The sequence below is a fragment of the Triticum aestivum genome, chromosome 2D (genome assembly GCF_018294505.1).
Source record: "Triticum aestivum cultivar Chinese Spring chromosome 2D, IWGSC CS RefSeq v2.1, whole genome shotgun sequence".
Lineage (NCBI taxonomy): Eukaryota > Viridiplantae > Streptophyta > Magnoliopsida > Poales > Poaceae > Triticum > Triticum aestivum.
Genome location: NC_057799.1, coordinates 416,646,596 through 416,665,180, shown reverse-complemented (window position 1 = coordinate 416,665,180; position 18,585 = coordinate 416,646,596). Strand labels below are relative to the sequence as shown.

General features: G+C 44.2%; 3 protein-coding genes across 3 annotated transcripts; 2 read left to right on the top strand and 1 right to left on the bottom strand.

Moving 5' to 3' along the window:
- Window positions 1-2,916: 2,916 nt before the first annotated feature.
- LOC123053527 (kinesin-like protein KIN-14N) lies at window positions 2,917-7,890 on the top strand. The gene is made up of 16 exons (XM_044476991.1): window positions 2,917-3,340; window positions 3,788-3,932; window positions 4,012-4,121; window positions 4,202-4,321; window positions 4,405-4,608; window positions 4,711-4,920; window positions 4,996-5,070; window positions 5,323-5,469; window positions 5,544-5,667; window positions 5,758-5,867; window positions 6,112-6,273; window positions 6,363-6,562; window positions 6,909-6,990; window positions 7,067-7,171; window positions 7,254-7,358; window positions 7,449-7,890. The coding sequence occupies exons 1-16, from the start codon at window positions 3,089-3,091 to the stop codon at window positions 7,614-7,616; spliced, it is 2,319 nt and encodes a 772-aa protein (XP_044332926.1). The 5' UTR covers window positions 2,917-3,088; the 3' UTR covers window positions 7,617-7,890.
- Window positions 7,891-7,892: 2 nt separating this feature from the next.
- On the bottom strand, window positions 7,893-8,972 carry LOC123053528 (photosynthetic NDH subunit of lumenal location 3, chloroplastic). The gene is made up of 2 exons (XM_044476992.1): window positions 8,634-8,972; window positions 7,893-8,519 (listed from the first exon to the last, which is right to left on the bottom strand). The coding sequence occupies exons 1-2, from the start codon at window positions 8,902-8,904 to the stop codon at window positions 8,125-8,127; spliced, it is 666 nt and encodes a 221-aa protein (XP_044332927.1). The 5' UTR covers window positions 8,905-8,972; the 3' UTR covers window positions 7,893-8,124.
- Window positions 8,973-9,066: 94 nt separating this feature from the next.
- Window positions 9,067-10,782, top strand: LOC123055811 (extensin-like). The gene is made up of 2 exons (XM_044479660.1): window positions 9,067-9,084; window positions 9,571-10,782. The coding sequence occupies exons 1-2, from the start codon at window positions 9,067-9,069 to the stop codon at window positions 10,282-10,284; spliced, it is 732 nt and encodes a 243-aa protein (XP_044335595.1). The 3' UTR covers window positions 10,285-10,782.
- The last annotated feature ends 7,803 nt before the right edge of the window (window positions 10,783-18,585 follow it).

Here is an 18,585-nt window from a genome sequence, read left to right as displayed (position 1 = left end):
CGCTGGCTCAGGAATTCTCTTAAACTAGCTCTGCTTGGGTTGGCTTCTTTGCAATGCACCATCGACAGGCAGCGGTCCAGATACATATGGCTTAAAGAAGGGGATGCCAATACCAAGTTCTTCCAGGCCTTCGCTAACGGGAGGAGGGTGAAGAACTTTATACCGCCGATCAAGCATGGAGATGAGGTGATCACGAATCTAGGTCGTATGGAGCAAGTTTTCTCTGAGACTTATCAGGACATCATCGGCACGGCGCATGCAAGGCAGTTCACCCTGGACCTAAATTATCTCGGCATGGAACCAGTTAACCTCGAAGACCTTGAGGCCATCTTTACTGAAGAGGAGGTCTGGGCAGTTATCAAAGAGCTTCACCCGGACAGAGCCCCCGGACCCGATGGGTTCATTGGTGCTTTCTACCAAAAAGCTTGGCCAATCATTAAGCATGACATCATGGCTGTAATGCTCAAGATCTATGTGGGAGACGGTCGTGGTTTCTCCAAGCTGAATTGTGCCCTTATTGTGCTGTTGCCGAAGAAACCAGATGCAGAAAGAGTGGGCGACTATCGTCCTATTAGCTTGCCGCATAGCATGGCCAAAATATTCGCGAAACTTCTTGCAACCAGAGTGCGCCCGAGCATGAAGGACTTGGTCACCATCAACCAGTCGACGTTCATCAAAGGAAGAAACCTACATGATAATTTCCTATTGGTTCGGCAAGTGGCCAGGAAGATTGCAGCGAGGAGAAGCAAAGGGGTCTTCCTAAAACTTGACACCTCGAGAGCGTTCGACTCTCTATCCTGGCCTTTTGTTTTGAGTTTATGAGAGCAAAAGGGTTTGGCAACAAATGGATTATGTGGGTCTCAATCCTGCTTCAATCAGCAACTACCAAGATCTTGGTTAATGGTGTGCCGGGAAGAAGTATTGCGCATGCTTGTGGCCTTCGTCAAGGTGACCCCGTTTCGCGCACTTCTTTTCGTGATTGCTATGGGTGCTCTGACCACAATCTTCGGCAAGGTGCTGGAGCATAGAGTGCTATCCGCCTACAGAGGAATCTCAGCTTGGCAAAGGGTGTCTATTTATGCCGACGATGTTGCGCTATTCGTCCATCCCACTATCACCGATCTTAGCTTCATCAAGCACACGCTGGATATGTTCGGAGAAGCTTCCGGACTTAAGGTCAATTATTTGAAATCCACTGCCACCCTCATTCATGGAGACCAAGAGGACAAAGAGCGCGTTGTTGAGCTTCTGCAATGCAAACTTGCGGAGTTTCCGTGTCGATATCTGGGCCTGCAGCTGGCTATCAAGCAACTTACGAAGCAAGATTGGCAGCCTCTGCTTGACACGGTGAGGAAATGCATGCCCACATGGCCTGGAGGGCTCGTTCAGAGAGCGGACAGGCTGGTGCTCGCAAAGTCTGTGATCTCTTCTCGGCCAATCCACCAACTCCTGGTGCTACAGCCCCCTGCTTGGGTTCTCGAAGATATAAACAGCTGGATGCGGTCTTTTTTCTAGGCTGGGAAAGACAAAGTCAATGGTGGGCAGTGTTTGGTCGCTTGGGATAGAATCTGTCGTCCGGTGAAGTACGGAGGCCTTGGCGTCAAGAATTTGAAAGCTCAGGCGTTGGCCTTGCGGCTAAGGTGGGAATGGGTGAGACGCAGCGAGCCTGAGCGGCCGTGGCAAGGGCTAGGAATGTTCATTGATCAAGAGGCAAGAGGCGTCTTCGACTGCCTGGTGCACATCGAGGTTGGTCGTGCTGTTCTGGAAGGATCGATGGATCCATGGCCACTCCGTGCAAGACATCGCGCCTCTCATTCTCGAGATGGCAGAGACACGCCGCATCAACACCAGGACAGTGCAGTGGGCACTGGATGAGGAGCAATGGTCGTTGGACGTCCCCTTCGTTTCCTCGCACATGGCGCTTCTTCAACTCATGCACTTGAGACACGCCATTGCCTCGGTGCATCGGGACGATCAGTTGCCTGACAACTTTCTATGGCCATGCGCGACTTCCTTGTCTTACTCTGCCAAGTCTACCTACAGCCGCCTTTGCGAGGGCCTGCCGGTTTGCCCCTATGCCGCTGCCATCTGGAAAAGTTTCGCCCCCCTCAAATGCAAGATCTTTGCTTGGCTTGCCTCACAACATCGCGTGTGGACAGCGGATTGACGCGCTCGACATGGATTGCAAGATCACACCTCGGCCTGCTACACCTGTCTGCAGGACGAAGACACGGTGGACCACATCTTGGTGCAATGTGGTTATGTGCGCAGCACTTGGATGGGCTGTTTCGACAAGCTGCATATTCAGATCTCCTGCCCCACGAGCACAGACTCCTTCCTGGAATGGTGAATGCTACAACGATCGGGCTTCGCGAAGGAAGACAAATGTGGTTTTGACACCCTGGTTATCTAAACGGCTTGGTCGCTCTGGAAGCAAAGGAATGCCAGGGTGTTCAACAGAGCTGAGCAACAGGTAGACTCACAGGAGCTCGTGAAGAAGATCCTTGATGAACTTAGAGATTGGAAGTTGGCGGCCCGGGGAGGAGGTAGCTTACAACGCTTTGTGAGAGATTAGTCTTGGATACTTTGTAGGAGTGGTGGTGGGTGTTCGTCTTCGAGTGTCCCACATTTGTTAGACCTCTTGTAAATTGTCTTGCTCTCTTCTATAAAATTAAGGCACGTGCTTTGTGTGCTCTGAAAAAAGAAAGAAATGTATCCGACACAGCTACGAGCGAGCGGGCGAGCGAACCAGTGCCGAGAACGGGCCGGCCCAGTACTGTAAAGCAGACAAAAAGGCTACTCTTGCTGTGAGCGAGATATAGCTCTCGTGGTAGTTTTCAGCTGGACATCCCGCTCGTTCTACTCATCTTTCTTCTCAAAAAAATCTTCTCAAAAACAGATCCCGCTCCTCCCCCCACCCCCACCGCACTGTCTCCGCCCCTACGCTCCTCCTCCCCGCGCCACAACCCTAAGATCCGCCATTTCAAAAACGAAAACCCCTAAGATCCGCCCGTGCGCTCCTCCTCCCCTCGCCCCAACCCCAAGATCCACCGCCGCTGCGCTCCTCCTCCCCGCGCCCGCCACCGCCATGGCCACGCGCGACCGCGCCGCCCGCTCGGCGACGGCCCGCCTCAAGGAGAACGACACCCAGTCCCAGTCGCAGTATGGCAAGCGCCAGCGCACGGCCGCGGGCCCGGCGCCGCGCCCGCCGCTCTCAACGGCCCCCCAGAACGCCGCCGCGCCTCCCCCCGCGGAGGCCCCCATCGAGTTCGCCGGGAGGGAGGACGTCGACGCCCTCCTCAACGAGAAGATTAAGGGCAAGAACAAGATGGATTACAAGGTATGGATTTTTTCGCAACAGACAGCAGAAATACCAGGTGGATTCTCCCGCTTTTGTGGAATTGCCTTGCCTCCTGTTTAGTGTTGCCATCTAGCCATCTCCTCTCGGTCTAAATCTCAAAAGAAAAAGAAAAATCTCCTCTCGGTCTGACCCTTTTGGGTGGGTAGGCCGAGACAAAAAAATTCTGGATTTTAGCTTGCAAGAACAATTTAGAACAATTCTGGACTCTCTAATCTGCGCTCAGTTTGTAGTTTGTCCCGCCCCTAACATGTCATGCCTCTACTGTGATGAATACATAAGTGAAATTCCATGATTTTGGTGAATGTGGTTCTGGTCCTGCCTCTAACATGTCTTTCTGATGAGCTACTATTTCCTGCTATTCTGAACTGATGATTATGGTCCTTGGCAGTGTTCTAAACAGCATCAATTGTTTGATTGCTTCCACAGGGAAAGAGTGAGCAGATGATTGAGTACATCAAGAAGCTGCGTGCTTGTATCAAATGGTTGCTCGAGAGGGAGGACGCAAACCTCGCTGAAATCGGAAAACTCAATGGGCTAATCGATGCTGCAGACAAACATCATGCTGAAATTGGTAACACTTCTTCATCTGACAGTGTGCAAACTTTTGCAACTGTTGACTGTACTGACTGAATTGGTTTGTTGCCATCCAGTGTCTCAGTTGGAGTGCAAAATCCAAGAATCCGTGGCAATGAAAGAGGAGCTTCAGAAACAATATGCCTCTTTAGGAGAGAGCCTAAAGAAAGTGGAAGCTGAACAAATGGTGTTGTACCTTGTGCATTTCGCTATTTTACCTTTTATGGACCAAGGAGCAATCTGTAATCACAAATTTGTAAAGTGCAGGAGTGCCTTCGATCTTATGGAGACGAAAAGGAGGCTAGGATTGCTGCAGAATCTTCAAGGAACGAGCTTTCAGAAGAACTCAACAGAGTTAAGTTGGAGCAGAAGCGTCTTAATGATCAGGTATTATTGTTGTTCAATATCTTCTCTAATAAATTGTTTATTTACCATTGTTCATGTTTTAACAATATTTCTTTTACATTTAGATCAAGATGCTTCAAGATACAAATAAGAGGCTTCAGGAATACAACACTAGCTTGCAGCAATATAATTGCAACCTCCAAGCTGACGCAACAAAGAATGCTGAAACAATAGACAAGCTGCAAAAAGAGAAGAATACTATGGTTGAAACAATGAATGGTTTGAAAGATCATTCTAACTCAGTAAAGTTGCAGCTTGAAATGGCAAAGGTAATATTTCAGTTTTCATCTTTTAACTGCATTCTTTACGCCTTAAACTTTCTTATTACATTTATAAGTTACATACTCATAGCTAAGCCTTTTACTCTGCAGTCTTCACAGAGTGAAGCGTTGAAACAAAAAAATAACTTATTGAGTGAGGTTGAAGCTCTCAGAGGTGAATTACACCAAGTAAGGGATGACCGTGATCATAAATCAGCTGAAATAAATTCGTTGTTGAGTGACTTGGGTGTGTACAAGGAACTGACAGGAAAGTCTTCGTCAGAATTAGAGAATGTCATGATACGATGTGATGCACTTGAGGTATGATTATACACACTCAATTATAATGCTAACCATTTCAATTAGGATGGCTTATATTTTTTTTCAATCATGCAGGAAACTTGTTCAAACCAAACCGAGAAAATTAAAACACTGCAAATTCAACTTGCATCGGCTAATGAAAAGTTGAAGGTGCGTATTTTTATAGAAGATGTTTGTTTCAGCTTGTAGAATCTATAGTTTCTGACTTGCCATTATGATTAGCCTCAAAATAAGCATTTATAGCTACAAGCTGCAAACTGTGGTTCATTTGTATCACTATTATGTCCTTCATTATAATATTTGTAACAGTTTTGCATGCCTATTATTATTTAGATTGAATTACCATACTTTCAATATATGAAATGCATGTCTGTGTAATGGTTGTAATTGTTTACTATCCAGAGATCCAATTTGACAACTATGGAGACAATGAGTGAGTATGAAAGCCAAAAGAGAATGCTGGAGGACCTACAATTACGTCTTACAGAAGCTGAGCAAAAAATTGTGGATGGGGAGAAGTTGCGGAAAAAACTACATAACACAATACTCGTAATGATTTATTCTCCTAAAGACTCGTACTAATCCCATACAGTATGTTTGTTTATAAGATCAATGTGTTGCAGGAGCTTAAAGGAAATATTCGTGTTTTCTGCCGAGTCCGACCTTTATTGTCAAATGAATCTGGAGCTGTTTCTTATCCAAATAATGGAGAAAATATAGGTCGTGGTGTCGAGTTGATGCATAACAGTATGTTACATTTACTTTTACTGCTTAGTATATGTTTGTGTATGATACTTGCTAACTTCTGTAAACTAACCTTTTTCATTTTTTGTTCAGCACAATCGTATTCATTTGCGTTTGACAAAGTGTTTGATCATTCGGCATCCCAGGAAGATGTGTTTACTGAAATTTCTCAGTTGGTTCAAAGTGCACTTGATGGCTATAAGGTACTTTTAGTGGTGGTATAACTAATATTGTATTTTCAGAACTGAATATAATAAATTCAGTTAGGCAGAAAATTAAGAAAAATTAACTGTTCTAAAAGTACATTGTTAATCACTGTGCACTTCATCTAATTGTTTTAGCCAAGTACTTGTCTGTTTTTATTTCTTGTATTGAATAATTGAAAAAATAGTTTTTGTTTTAAAATTAGGAACTTATTATGGAACTAACTGATCTCAAATCATGTAGGTATGCATATTTGCTTATGGGCAAACTGGTTCCGGCAAGACACACACTATGATGGGAAATCCTGAGTTCAATGATCAGAAAGGGTTAATACCTAGATCGCTTGAACAAATTTTTCAAACTAGTCAATGTCTTATGTCACAAGGTTGGAAATATAAGATGCAGGTGTGTTCCAATTGATTTGTTTACTTACTTGAACTAAAGACTTTTCATGTATTCTCTATCTATAATCCTAATTTAGCTTTTTTTTGTAGGCTTCAATGTTAGAAATATACAATGAGACCATACGTGACTTGTTAGCGACAAGTCGCACATCTATCCAAGATGGTGCTGCTTCAAAATATAATATCAAACATGATGCGAATGGTAATACCCAGGTGTCTGACCTCACAATCGTTGATGTACGGAGTATCAATGAAGTTTCTTCTCTGCTCAAACGGGCTGCACAAAGCAGGTTGACTTGAAGTTCTTTTGCAATTCAGTGAAACTGCCATTAATCCTTATTTTTTGTTTAACAATGATAAGTTACGATAGCACAAGCAAATTTGTATTGTGGATGCAAGTTCTAAGTAAGTTAAAAGCAGTATTTCCTTGATTTGAACTAAAACTTTTCCAAACATACATTTTGTACTCTTGTAATCAATGCTTAGTACCATGTTTTTTGTCATGCTATGTATGTTTTTTTACTCAGCTAACTCTCCAAAGAGTGTTCAATTTGGTTGCAATGTCTCTATTTTTTTGGTACTTGCATGTATATGTGCTGAATCAACTAGTATTTGTTTTTTCGTTCTTGTTTGCAGATCAGTAGGAAAAACACAAATGAATGAAGAGTCATCTAGAAGTCACTGTGTTTTCACACTTAGGATTTTTGGTGTAAATGAGGTATGTAATCTTTTACTGACAAGTTCAATTCATGCATAACCTTTTCTCAATGTTTGCGTTATTATATTCTGTGCAGGGAACAGATCAACAAGTGCAAGGTGTTCTCAATTTAATTGATCTTGCAGGCAGTGAACGGCTTAACAAAAGTGGTGCCACTGGGGATAGACTCAAGGAAACCCAGGTAGTTTGCTATCCCTTTGTTTTGTGAGGTGTACATTTGTAACATCAATAGCACATGTATGGTATTAACTTCAACTCTTTAGGCTATTAACAAGAGCTTGTCATGCTTGAGTGATGTTATCTTCTCCATTGCTAAGAAAGAGGAACACATTCCATTCAGGAACTCCAAACTGACGTATCTACTCCAGGTAACTTCATAGTACCAAAACTAGGGTGTACAGTCTCACTATAATTTAGTGCCATTTTACAGCCTACAACTGTTTTCCTTGTATACACAGCCATGCTTGGGTGGAGACTCAAAGACGCTAATGTTTGTGAACCTGTCCCCGGAAGTGTCTTCTACAAGCGAGTCTATTTGCTCGCTTCGTTTTGCTGCTCGGGTGAACTCTTGTGAGATCGGCGTCCCTCGTCGTCAGACTCAAATGCGCAGCTTGTCACAAGGATGAGTATATGCAGTCAATTCACTGTCAAGTCCCACCCCACCCATGGGCCATCAGTAATGTAGGTGTGTTGTTTGTTTGTTGATAATTGAGGGATGCAATCCATCATTTGCACCGCATTTAGAGGTTGTATATTCTCATTTGCTTTGTTGTTTGTTCTTGATGATTATATTAACAGTCAGGTGTGGCGTGCTGACCTATCCATTTCAGTTATCTAATCTGTATCGGCTTTGATACTCTACTCTAGCGTAGAGTGATGGTACTAGTAGTAGTTGAGCTCTGTAGGTGTATTGGCATTCAGCCTTTTATTTTATTCTAAAAGCGAGCATTCAGCTTTGTTTGCTGTTGTTATGGCTTGGCTTGTATTAACTCTGACAATTGTTCATTCAAGACTAGAATCGTGGCATTTCTCAGTATCACCAAATGCACATTACATCACGCACTGAGGCTATCCTGGATAGAGTTTGAGGCAGAATTTTCAGTTCATGACAGAACTGTTTCTCCTGGATACTGGCTAGGCCATTCTTGTCATGACTTCCTGCAGTATGAGCTTTGAGTCAGCATAGCAGGATCCTATGTCAGCGTCATCCTTGGTGGTGACGGCCGCCTGCAACTTCTCGAAGCTGTGGAAGAGGCGGTTGGCTAGGTCGAGAAGCGGCGGCTTGGCGTCGGGATCTGTCGCGGTGATGAGCTTGTCGAAGTCGTAGTATATGAAGGTGGCCTTGAGGCGGAGGTACTTGTTGACATAGTTGGAGGCCTCCTTGCCGAGCAGGTCCTCCAGCGCCAGCAGGTCGAAGGCGGAGCTGCGCACCCGGTAGGCGTGCGCCGCGAAGCTTGGCCCGATGTCCGCCATGTAGATGCCGTTCTTCACAAAGGATCGCGTCCCTGTCTCGCCATTGTTGATCTCCTCTGCACCACATTCATCAGCGCCGGTTTCAGTTCAGCAGTTGAAGCCTCTCTAGGAATGAAATGCATCATGGGGATGAGGTGATATAGTATGTATGGGTAGAGTGGCGGTAGTACTGTTGCGGATCTTGGGCACTGGCAGGGGGAACTCGGTGAGCCACCAGCCGTTGTTGGCCGGCTCCGGGTCCTCGTCGGCGTCAGCGGTGGCGCGGGCGGGCGCTGTGTGGAGCTGAGCGGCGGTGGCAAGGCCGAGACCTAGACTGAGGCAAGCTGATCGCCGGCCCGACGGCTCGGAGGCGTGGCATGTCACCACTCTTGGCCTCGGCCTCGGTGACGCGCCGCCGCTACGGGCGGTGGCCTGGAAGCTTGAGAGGTAGGTGCTTGCCATGTGCGCTGTGGGACTGGATAGCGCGGGCGGCAGATGGAAGATGACTGGTGTGAGAAAGAGCTATGAAATTATTATCTTTTCCTTTTGGTGAAACTGATGAAATTGCTTTGCATTATATTTTGTGTTTTTGGTTGATTTGTGTTGGACGCGCTGCAGGGGACCATGCCAAATTGTGCCGATGTGCTTACTCCACACTCGGCCATTCTTTCCTTTCTTCTCTTATGAAGGAAATACAACATTTTTTCTTGTTTTTTTTCTTAAAAAGAAGCACACCCATTTTCTCCATGGGTTCGTTTTTTTTATTAAAAAAATCCATGTACTCTGAAAAAGGAAAAAGGCAGTAGTTGAGTACTTCATGGCAGTAGGACAAAGTGGAATACGTAGCGAGAGAATGGCATTGCCTTGCCGTGAACCCAAGTTTTCACCTCATTTACTGCCGTGCTTGTTCCAAAGGAGACGGATGGATCGACGACTGATCATATGGTTCCTTGAGAGGAGCACCCGCCCTGCACTACAGCCTGCAGGTGTCAACGATAGCCAAGGCACCACCTGCGACCGATCTGCCTGGGCAGCTCCACTGTTTCACTCTGGATAAAATCTGGACCGTTCTCTTGTTCGATCGGGCGGTGCCCCTTGTCTGAGCTGACCGAGCTCTCCAATACATAGAGCAGAGGACCTCAGCTGCTGCTGTTTACTACTGCCAGCACACATTCCACTACAGACTACAGTGCCAGCCACCCGGAGAGGGAGAGAGCCGGGAGAGGGGGAGAAGCAGCCATGCGGTGGTGCTACGTGGGGAAGGCGACCAAGATCTTCTTCGCCGTCGTGGCCGCGCTCGCTGTCGTCGGTCTCATCGTTGCCGTCGGCGCCGTCATCCACCGCGCCAAGTCCCATCGCAACTCGGGCGCCGCCTGCGCCACCGCCGCCGGCGGGTGTCAGCCAGTCCCGCCCGGGACCGTCAGCCAACAGCCATCCATGCCTTCCACCGCGGTCACCGCTCCGCCGCCGCCGCCAAATCCCACCTTTCCTGCCCCGGGAACCGCCTTACCGCCGCCGCAGTCGCTGGTGCCCCCTCTGCAGCCCCCACCAGCACCAATTGCGTCGCCCTCGCCGGCCACATTTGCGTCCCCGCCGCCTCCGGACGTGCTGGTGCCGCCGCCACCACCAATCGCACCACCGGCGCCGGAATTTGCGTCACAGCCGCCTCCGGCTGCGCTGGTGCCGCCGCCACCAGCGATTGCGCCACCGGCGCCGGAATTTGCGTCACAGCCGCCTCCGGCTGCGTTGGTGCCGCCGCCGGCATCCGCGTCACAGCCCCCTCCGGTCGCGCTGGTGCCGCCACCGCCGGCCCCGGATGCGCCGAGTCCGACGGCGTCCTGACTCAGGTCGCCGGTTCTTGACTATTGATGACTCGATCTCAGAGCAGATTCAGGTTGTAGGGCACTGATTCAGGTTCAGGACATGGAATTAGTCTGCTGTCTTTCCTTTTCAATTGCCGGATTAAATCCTTCATCACCCCCCATCCCACATCGAGATTTCACCGATTCAAGTCGCATCTTGTTATATTTGTAATTCTGATTCTTGTTTACTCTATGATGACAGTCTCGTGCTCCTCAATGCAAATCACTTAAAGCAAAATCTTAGAATATCATTTCTTGATGGAACCGGTGCTCTTATGGGTGCCAATTGAATTGACCACCTTGAGTTGGTCATCGAGACAAGGACTGGTCTATGACTCACGTTGACCATCTCTGATGTTGCGCGTCACTGTTAGAAATCATTGCAAAACAAGAGAACGGTCAGATATTGCTACGGGAGAAAATTAGCGCATTCAACAAACATCTGTCATCATTCATTGCTCTACTGTCTTGCTGTACAACAAAAGAAAAGAATAAATATTACTACCTCTGTCTCAAATTACTTGTCTTGGATTTGTTTAGATACGGATGTATCGTGTTTAGATATATTCGTATCGATAAATCTAAGACAAGCAACTTAAAGACTATGGTATTGCCCATTTGCACTGCAGTTGTTTTGCAAATTGCAATGTGCACATAACTTCATTAGACCCTTCATTGGACCCTGCCAGGTTCTTTTTATCCAGAGGCCTGCATCTGACTCCCTTCACCTTGCGCTAAGAACAAATAAGCAGCCAGCGCACACATGTTAGGATGGAATCATTTCTCCTCGGCCCTTGTAAGGACAAGAAAAGTACAACATCAGATACATTGTCTCTTTTCTAATGGTTTGTTTGTTCGTTCAGGTGGTTCTTCTGCATAGCTGCACTCGCACGCTCTCATGTTTGACATGTACAATACGGGTTCCCACCGAGCAAACACCACCATCCCCTTTCTCCATATCCAGAACAAGTTCATTCACAGGCTTGCGCTTCACAAATGAAAAAAAAACTTGTTTAGCTATGTCTTGAAACTGTGAACAAGAGACCACATATCTCCTAGCTATATCATTTTTTAATCGTGATGCGCTAGCTGTATGAAGCTGCTTAAACACTTCACATCTAAACTACAAAATGGCCGTGTTGTATTTCATAAACCACGACACACACATTTTTCTAAGGGAACCACATCATACACTTCTTTCCGTAGGGGCAGCATGCACTTTCTTTTTACATCTCAAAGCCCATTTTTTTCATTCGCCATCATTGTTACATCATTGACAAGCAAGGGGGAAATGGCCTCAAGGGCATCCTCGGTTCATCTGTCCTAGCTAGTTCATGAGCCCATGGCAAAAGAAGACGCGAACGACAAAATTATCTCTATGGGATAGTGCTCAAACGTGATGCACTTTTCTTTAACGTTGGGGCAGCATGTATTTATCTCAGCATCGTATCCATCCAAAACTCTCTCTCATCCAGGATTTGAAGTTACCTGGGGTGGACTTTTAAAGGTAACATAAAATCAAAGCCACGGTACAGACAATCTACAAATTTAGTTGGTCAACCAGTATGCATTCAGGCAAGACGACCGACACAATGAATTGTTCGAAGTAGTTTTTCTCAAGATGTAGGCGGGAAATATATAATGCAAAAAGTTACATAAAGAATCATCTACCAACTAAATTTGTAGATTGTCTGTATCGTGGTCCTAAGTCGAGCCGCCCCTCCACCTTGGTCATTGTCATCATCCAATCCAATAGATTGGTGGGAGCTTGTCCCATCATTGTTCTTCTTCTTCTTCTTGATGGGGTTCTTGAGATCTTCAAAGATGGTTTCCCACTTGGGTTTTCGGTTCAACTCCAACAAACAATGCGGCAAAGTGAATGGCTTCTACTCACATTGATGATACAATGCGGTGGCCAACCTCATCTAGCAAGCAAGCATCACATGTCAACATAATGCAAGAAATGAAGCAAGCAAGGAAAACAAGCAAACAAAACTTACATGGTTTTGGCTCTAATGCCATCTGGTGCCTATTCACCACTTGTTCACATACTCTTCGATGGTGGCCCATCTATTTGGTAGAGAGCTCTCATATTGCAGTCAGTATGGATTGATGCGGTTCCATGTAGTACCATGCATGATTTTTTTGCCCAATACTTCGAGCCCTTTTGCTCAGTTCTATATATACGATACATGCTTGTGGTCAACCAACCTTGACACAACAACATATTTTCATGGGACGAGTATGCATTTCATGCTGTCTCTGCCTTCTTTTTTGAGTACCCGATGATTACCTCATATCAAACAAGGGTGAATTTTGATCACCCAATCTCAAATTTGGAGGATCTTGGCTGTCATTTTATCTTACTGATACGTCTCCAACGTATCTATAATTTTTGATTGTTCCATGCTATTATATTATCTGTTTTGGATATTTAATGGGATTTATTATACACTTTTATATTATTTTTGGGACTAACCTATTAACCCAAGGCTCAGTGCAAATTGCTGTTTTTTGCCTATTTCAGTGTTTGCAGAAAAGGAATATCAAACGGAATCCAAACAGAATGAAACCTTCGGGAGAGTGATTTTTGAAACAAACGTGATCCAGAGGACTTGGAGTGGACGTCAAGAAAAAAGCGAGGAGGCCACGAGGCAGGGAGGCGCGCCTGCCCCCCTGGGCGCGCCCCCACCCTCGTGGGCCCCTCGCAGCTCCACCGACCTACTTCTTCCTCCTATATATACCCATATACCCCGAAAACATCCGGGAGCACCACGAAACCCTATTTCCACCACTGCAACCTTCTGTACCCGTGATATCCCATCTTGGAGCCTTTTCCGGCGCTCCGCCGGAGGGGGAATCGATCACGGAGGGCTTCTACATCAACACCATAGCCTCTTCAATGATGTGTGAGTAGTTTACCTCAGACCTTCGGGTCCATAGTTATTAGCTAGATGGCTTCTTCTCTCTCTTTGGATCTCAATACAAAGTTCTCCTCGATCTTCTTGGAGATCTATTCGATGTAATTCTTTTTGCGGTGTGTTTGTCGAGATCCGATGAATTGTGGGTTTATGATCAAGATTATCTATGAACAATATTTGAATCTCCTCTGAATTCTTTTATGTATGATTTGTTATCTTTGCAAGTCTCTTCGAATTATCAGTTTGGTTTGGCCTACTAGATTGATCTTTCTTGCAATGGGAGAAGTGCTTAGCTTTGGGTTCAATCTTGCGGTGTCCTTCCCAGTGACAGCAGGGGCAGCAAGGCACGTATTGTATTGTTGCCATCGAGGATAAAAAGATGGGGTTTATATCATATTGCTTGAGTTTATCCCTCTACATCATGTCATCTTGCCTAATGCGTTACTCTGTTCTTATGAACTTAATACTCTAGATGCATGCTGGATAGCGGTCGATGTGTGGAGTAATAGTAGTAGATGCAGAATCGTTTCGGTCTACTTGTCGCGGACGTGATGCCTATATACATGATCATGCCTAGATATTCTCATAACTATGCACTTTTCTATCAATTGCTCGACAGTAATTTGTTCACCCACCGTAATACTTATGCTATCTTGAGAGAAGCCACTAGTGAAACCTATGGCCCCCGGGTCTATTTTCCATCATATTAATCTCCCGTCAACTAGCTATTTCTGTCGCCGTTTATTTTGCAATCTTTACTTTTAATCTTTATCATAAAAAATACCAAAAATATTATCTTATCATCTCTATCAGATCTCACTTTTGCAAGTGGCCGTGAAGGGATTGACAACCCCTTTATCGCGTTGGTTGCAAGGTTCTTATTTGTTTGTGTAGGTACGAGGGACTTGCGTGTGGCCTCCTACTGGATTGATACCTTGGTTCTCAAAAACTGAGGGAAATACTTACGCTACTTTTCTGCATCACCTTTCCTCTTCAAGGGAAAACCAACGCATGCTCAAGAGGTAGCAAGAAGGATTTCTGCGCCGTTGCCGGGGAGTCTACGCACAAGTCAAGACATACCAAGTACCCATCACAAACTCTTATCCCTCGCATTACATTATTTGCTATTTGCCTCTCGTTTTCCTCTCCCCCACTTCACCTTTGCCGTTTTATTCGCCCTCTATTTTTGTTCGCCTCTTTTTCGCTTGCTTCATGTGTGTTCGTTCTCTGTGCTGCCGTCATGTCTGAAACTGGGGAGGTTATCGTTGATAAGGATAATAATATGGAAAACTTTGATGTTTTTATGATCCTCTTGAAGATCCTACTATTTTACACACTAAAAAGTTTCGGATTGGTAGCGGTAATATTATTGGGAAATGAGTTATTCAAGATTTCTTTACTTGTGTCGGTGCCCTGCCCTCTATGGGTGGGTCTATTCTTCATGGAACTAGTAGTCTTGCGGATGCTATATCCTTGCTCATAGTTGAACTTGAAAGACAATTTATCCATATGCATCCTTGCATACAAAGGATTTTTCTAGAGTTTTCCAATATCGAGCATTCTTCTATTAAGCGAACGGCTACTATCTTTTTGGCACATGAGTTCAGATTTATAATGAAATTTTTGCGCATTATAGGGTGGACGCTGGTCGTCCTCCCATCGAAGCTATCCTTTTTAATCGAGAAGACTTAATGCGTTTAAGATCTTTAGATCATGTTGCTTACAATGAAAACCTTAGAAAGAAGGTTCCTACCGATGTTCTAATTGATAGAATTTCTGAACTCAATGATGACTTTGCTATTCAGAACAACGGGTTAGGTTTTTCTCTTGAACAAAGGCTCATGACTTATTGCCAAAAGAATGCTTATAATGATGAATTGGTTGTGCAATATAAGGGGCCAAAGGTGGAACCCATACCTCCCAAGCTTGATCTTGGGGACTTTTATTCCATTAAATTTAGCCCTTTTGATTACTTTTGCTTGCCACAAAGAAAACTTGCTGCTGAACGTAGGGAATATGAGATGAGTTTTCGTGATTTACCTTACCATTATTATGGTAATACCTAGATCTATCCTTGCCATTATGCCTAGCTAGGGGCATTAAACGATAGCGCTTGTTGGGAGGCAACCCAATTTTATTTTTGTTTCTTGCTTTTTGGTTCTGTTTAGTAATAAATCTTTGATCTAGCCTCTGGTTAGATGTGTTTTCATGTTTTAATTAGTGTTTGTGCCAAGTAGAACCTTTGGGAAGACTTGGGTAAAGTCTTTTTGATCTTGCTGTAAAAAACAGAAACTTTAGCGCTCACGAGATTAGCTACAACTTTTTCTTTGCGGGGGCTACAACTTTTTATTAGAGAGTGCTATTTAGTTGATTCTTTTTGCAGATGATTAATAGATAAATTCCTCACGTCCATCAATTTATTTTAGAATTTTTGGAGTTCCAGAAGTATACGTTTGATACAGATTACTACAGACTGTTCTATTTTTGACAGATTCTGTTTTTCGTGTGTTGTTTGCTTATTTTGATGAATCTATGGCTAGTATCGGAGGTTATGAACCATAGAGAAGTTGGAATACAGTAGGTTTAACACCAATATAAATGAATAATGAGTTCATTACAGTACCTTGAAGTGGTGGTTTGTTTTCTTTCGCTAACGGAGCTCATGAGATTTTCTGTTAAGTTTTGTGTTGTGAAGTTTTCAAGTTTTGGGTAAAGATTTGATGGATTATGGAACAAGGAGTGGCAAGAGCCTAAGCTTGGGGATGCCCAAGGCACCCCAAGGTAAAATCCAAGCACAACCAAAATCCTAAGCTTGGGGATGCCCCGGAAGGCATCCCCTCTTTTGTCTTCGTCCATCGATAACTTTACTTGATGCTATATTTTTATTCACCACATGATATGTGTTTTGCTTGGAGCATCTTGTATGATTTGAGTCTTTGCTTTTTAGTTCACCCCAATCATCCTTTCTGTACACACCTTTTGGGAGACACACACATTAATCGGAATTTATTAGAATACTCTATGTGCTTCACTTATATCTTTTGAGCTAAATAATTTTGCTCTAGTGCTTCACTTATATCTTTTAGAGCACGGTGGTGGTTTTATTTTATAGAAATTATTGATCTCTCATGCTTCACTTATATTATTTTGAGAGTCTTTCAGAACAGCATGGTAATTTGCTTTGGCTATAAAATTAGTCCTAATATGATAGGCATCCAAGATAGATATAATAAAAACTTTCATATAAGTGCGTTGAATACTAAGAGAAGTTTGATACTTGATTGTTTTGAGATATGGAGATAGTGATATTAAAGTTGTGCTAGTTGAGTAGTTGTGAATTTGAGAAATACTTGTGTTGAAGTTTGCAAGTCCCGTAGCATGCACGTATGGTAAACGTTGTGTAACAAATTTGAAACATGAGGTGTTCTTTGATACCAATCTATCCCCCTAGGAGCATGCATGTAGTGCTTGGTTTTTGATGACTTGTAGATTTTTGCAATAAGTATGTGAGTTCTTTATGACTAATGTTGAGTCCATGGATTATACGCACTCTCACCCTTCCATCATTGCTAGCCTCTTCGGTACCGTGCATTGCCCTTTCTCACCTTGAGAGTTGGTGCAAACTTCGCCGGTGCATCCAAACCCCGTGATACGATACGCTCTATCACACATAAAACTCCTTATATCTTTCTCAAAACAGTCACCATACCTACGTATTATGGCATTTCCATAGCCATTCCGAGATATATTGCCATGCAACTTTCCACCGTTCCGTTTATTATGACACGCTTCATCATTGTCATATCGCCTTGCATGATCATGTAGTTGACATCGTATTGTGGCAAAGCCACCATGCATATTATTTCATACATGTCACTCTTGATCCATTGCCCATCCCGGTACACCGCCGGAGGCATTCATATAGAGTCATATTTTGTTCTAGTATCGAGTTGTAATCATTGAGTTGTAAATAAATAGAAGTGTGATGATCATCATTAATAAAGCATTGTCCCAAATAAAAAAAAAGAGAAAGGCCAAAAAAAGGAAAGGCCCAAAAAAAGGGACAATGATACTATCCTTTTTCCACACTTGTGCTTCAAAGTAGCACCATGATCTTTATGATAGAGAGTCTCTTGTTTGTCACTTTCATATACTAGTGGGAATTTTTCATTATAGAACTTGGCTTGTATATTCCAGCAATGGGCTTCCTCAAATGCCCTAGGTCTTCGTGAGCAAGAAAGTTGGATGCACACCCACTTAGTTTCTTTTGTTGAGCTTTCATACATTTATAGCTCTAGTGCATCCGTTGCATGGCAATCCCTACTCCTTGCATTGACATCAATTGATGGGCATCTCCCTAGCTCGTTGATTAGCCGCGTCAATGTGAGACTTTCTCCTTTTTTGTCTTCTCCATATAACCCCCATCATTATATTCTATTCCACCCATAGTGCTATATACATGGCTCACGCTCATGTATTGCGTGGAAGTTGAAAAAAGTTTGAGATTACTAAAGTATGAAACAATTGCTTGGCTTGTGATCGGGGTTGTGCATGATGAGATCAAACTATATGATTTTGTAGGGATGAACTTTCTTTGGCCATGTTATTTTGAGAAGACATGATTGCTTAGTTAGTACGCTTGAAGTATTATTATTTTTATGTCAATATTAAACTTTTATCTTGAATCTTTCGGATCTGAACATTCATGCCACAATAAAGATAATTACATTGAAGAATATGCTAGGTAGCATTCCATATCAAAAATTCTGGTTTTATCATTTACCTACTCGAGGACGAGCAGGAATTAAGCTTGGGGATGCTTGATACGTCTCCAACGTATCTATAATTTTTGATTGTTCCATGCTATTATATTATCTGTTTTGGATGTTTAATGGGCTTTATTATACACTTTTATATTATTTTTGGGACTAACCTATTAACCCAAGGCCCAGTGCAAATTGCTGTTTTTTTGCCTATTTCAGTGTTTTGCAGAAAAGGAATATCAAACGGAATCCAAACGGAATGAAACCTTCGGGAGAGTGATTTTTGGAACAAACGTGATCTAGAGGACTTGGAGTGGACGTCAAGAAAGAAGCGAGGAGGCCACGAGGCAGGGAGGCGCGCCTGCCCCTGGGCGCGCCCCCACCCTCGTGGGCCCCTCGCAGCTCCACCGACCTACTTCTTCCTCCTATATATACCCATTACCCAGAAAACATCCGGGAGCACCACAAAACCCTATTTCCACCACCGCAACCTTCTGTACCCGTGAGATCCCATCTTGGGGCCTTTTCCGGCGCTCCACCGGAGGGGGAATCGATCACGGAGGGCTTCTACATCAACACCATAGCCTCTCTGATGAT

What these genes read in the sequence shown, in the direction of transcription:
- LOC123053527 (XM_044476991.1), top strand. Translation starts at nt 3,089, where the DNA reads ATGGCCACGCGCGACCGCGCCGCCCGCTCGGCGACGGCCCGCCTCAAG. An exon ending in CAAACATCATGCTGAAATTG is followed by an intron (nt 3,933 to 4,011) that starts GTAACACTTCTT and finishes GTTGCCATCCAG; the next exon opens with TGTCTCAGTTGGAGTGCAAA. An exon ending in GGATTTTTGGTGTAAATGAG is followed by an intron (nt 6,991 to 7,066) that starts GTATGTAATCTT and finishes TATTCTGTGCAG; the next exon opens with GGAACAGATCAACAAGTGCA.
- LOC123053528 (XM_044476992.1), bottom strand. Translation starts at nt 8,904, where the DNA reads ATGGCAAGCACCTACCTCTCAAGCTTCCAGGCCACCGCCCGTAGCGGC. An exon ending in AGTGCCCAAGATCCGCAACA is followed by an intron (nt 8,520 to 8,633) that starts GTACTACCGCCA and finishes AATGTGGTGCAG; the next exon opens with AGGAGATCAACAATGGCGAG.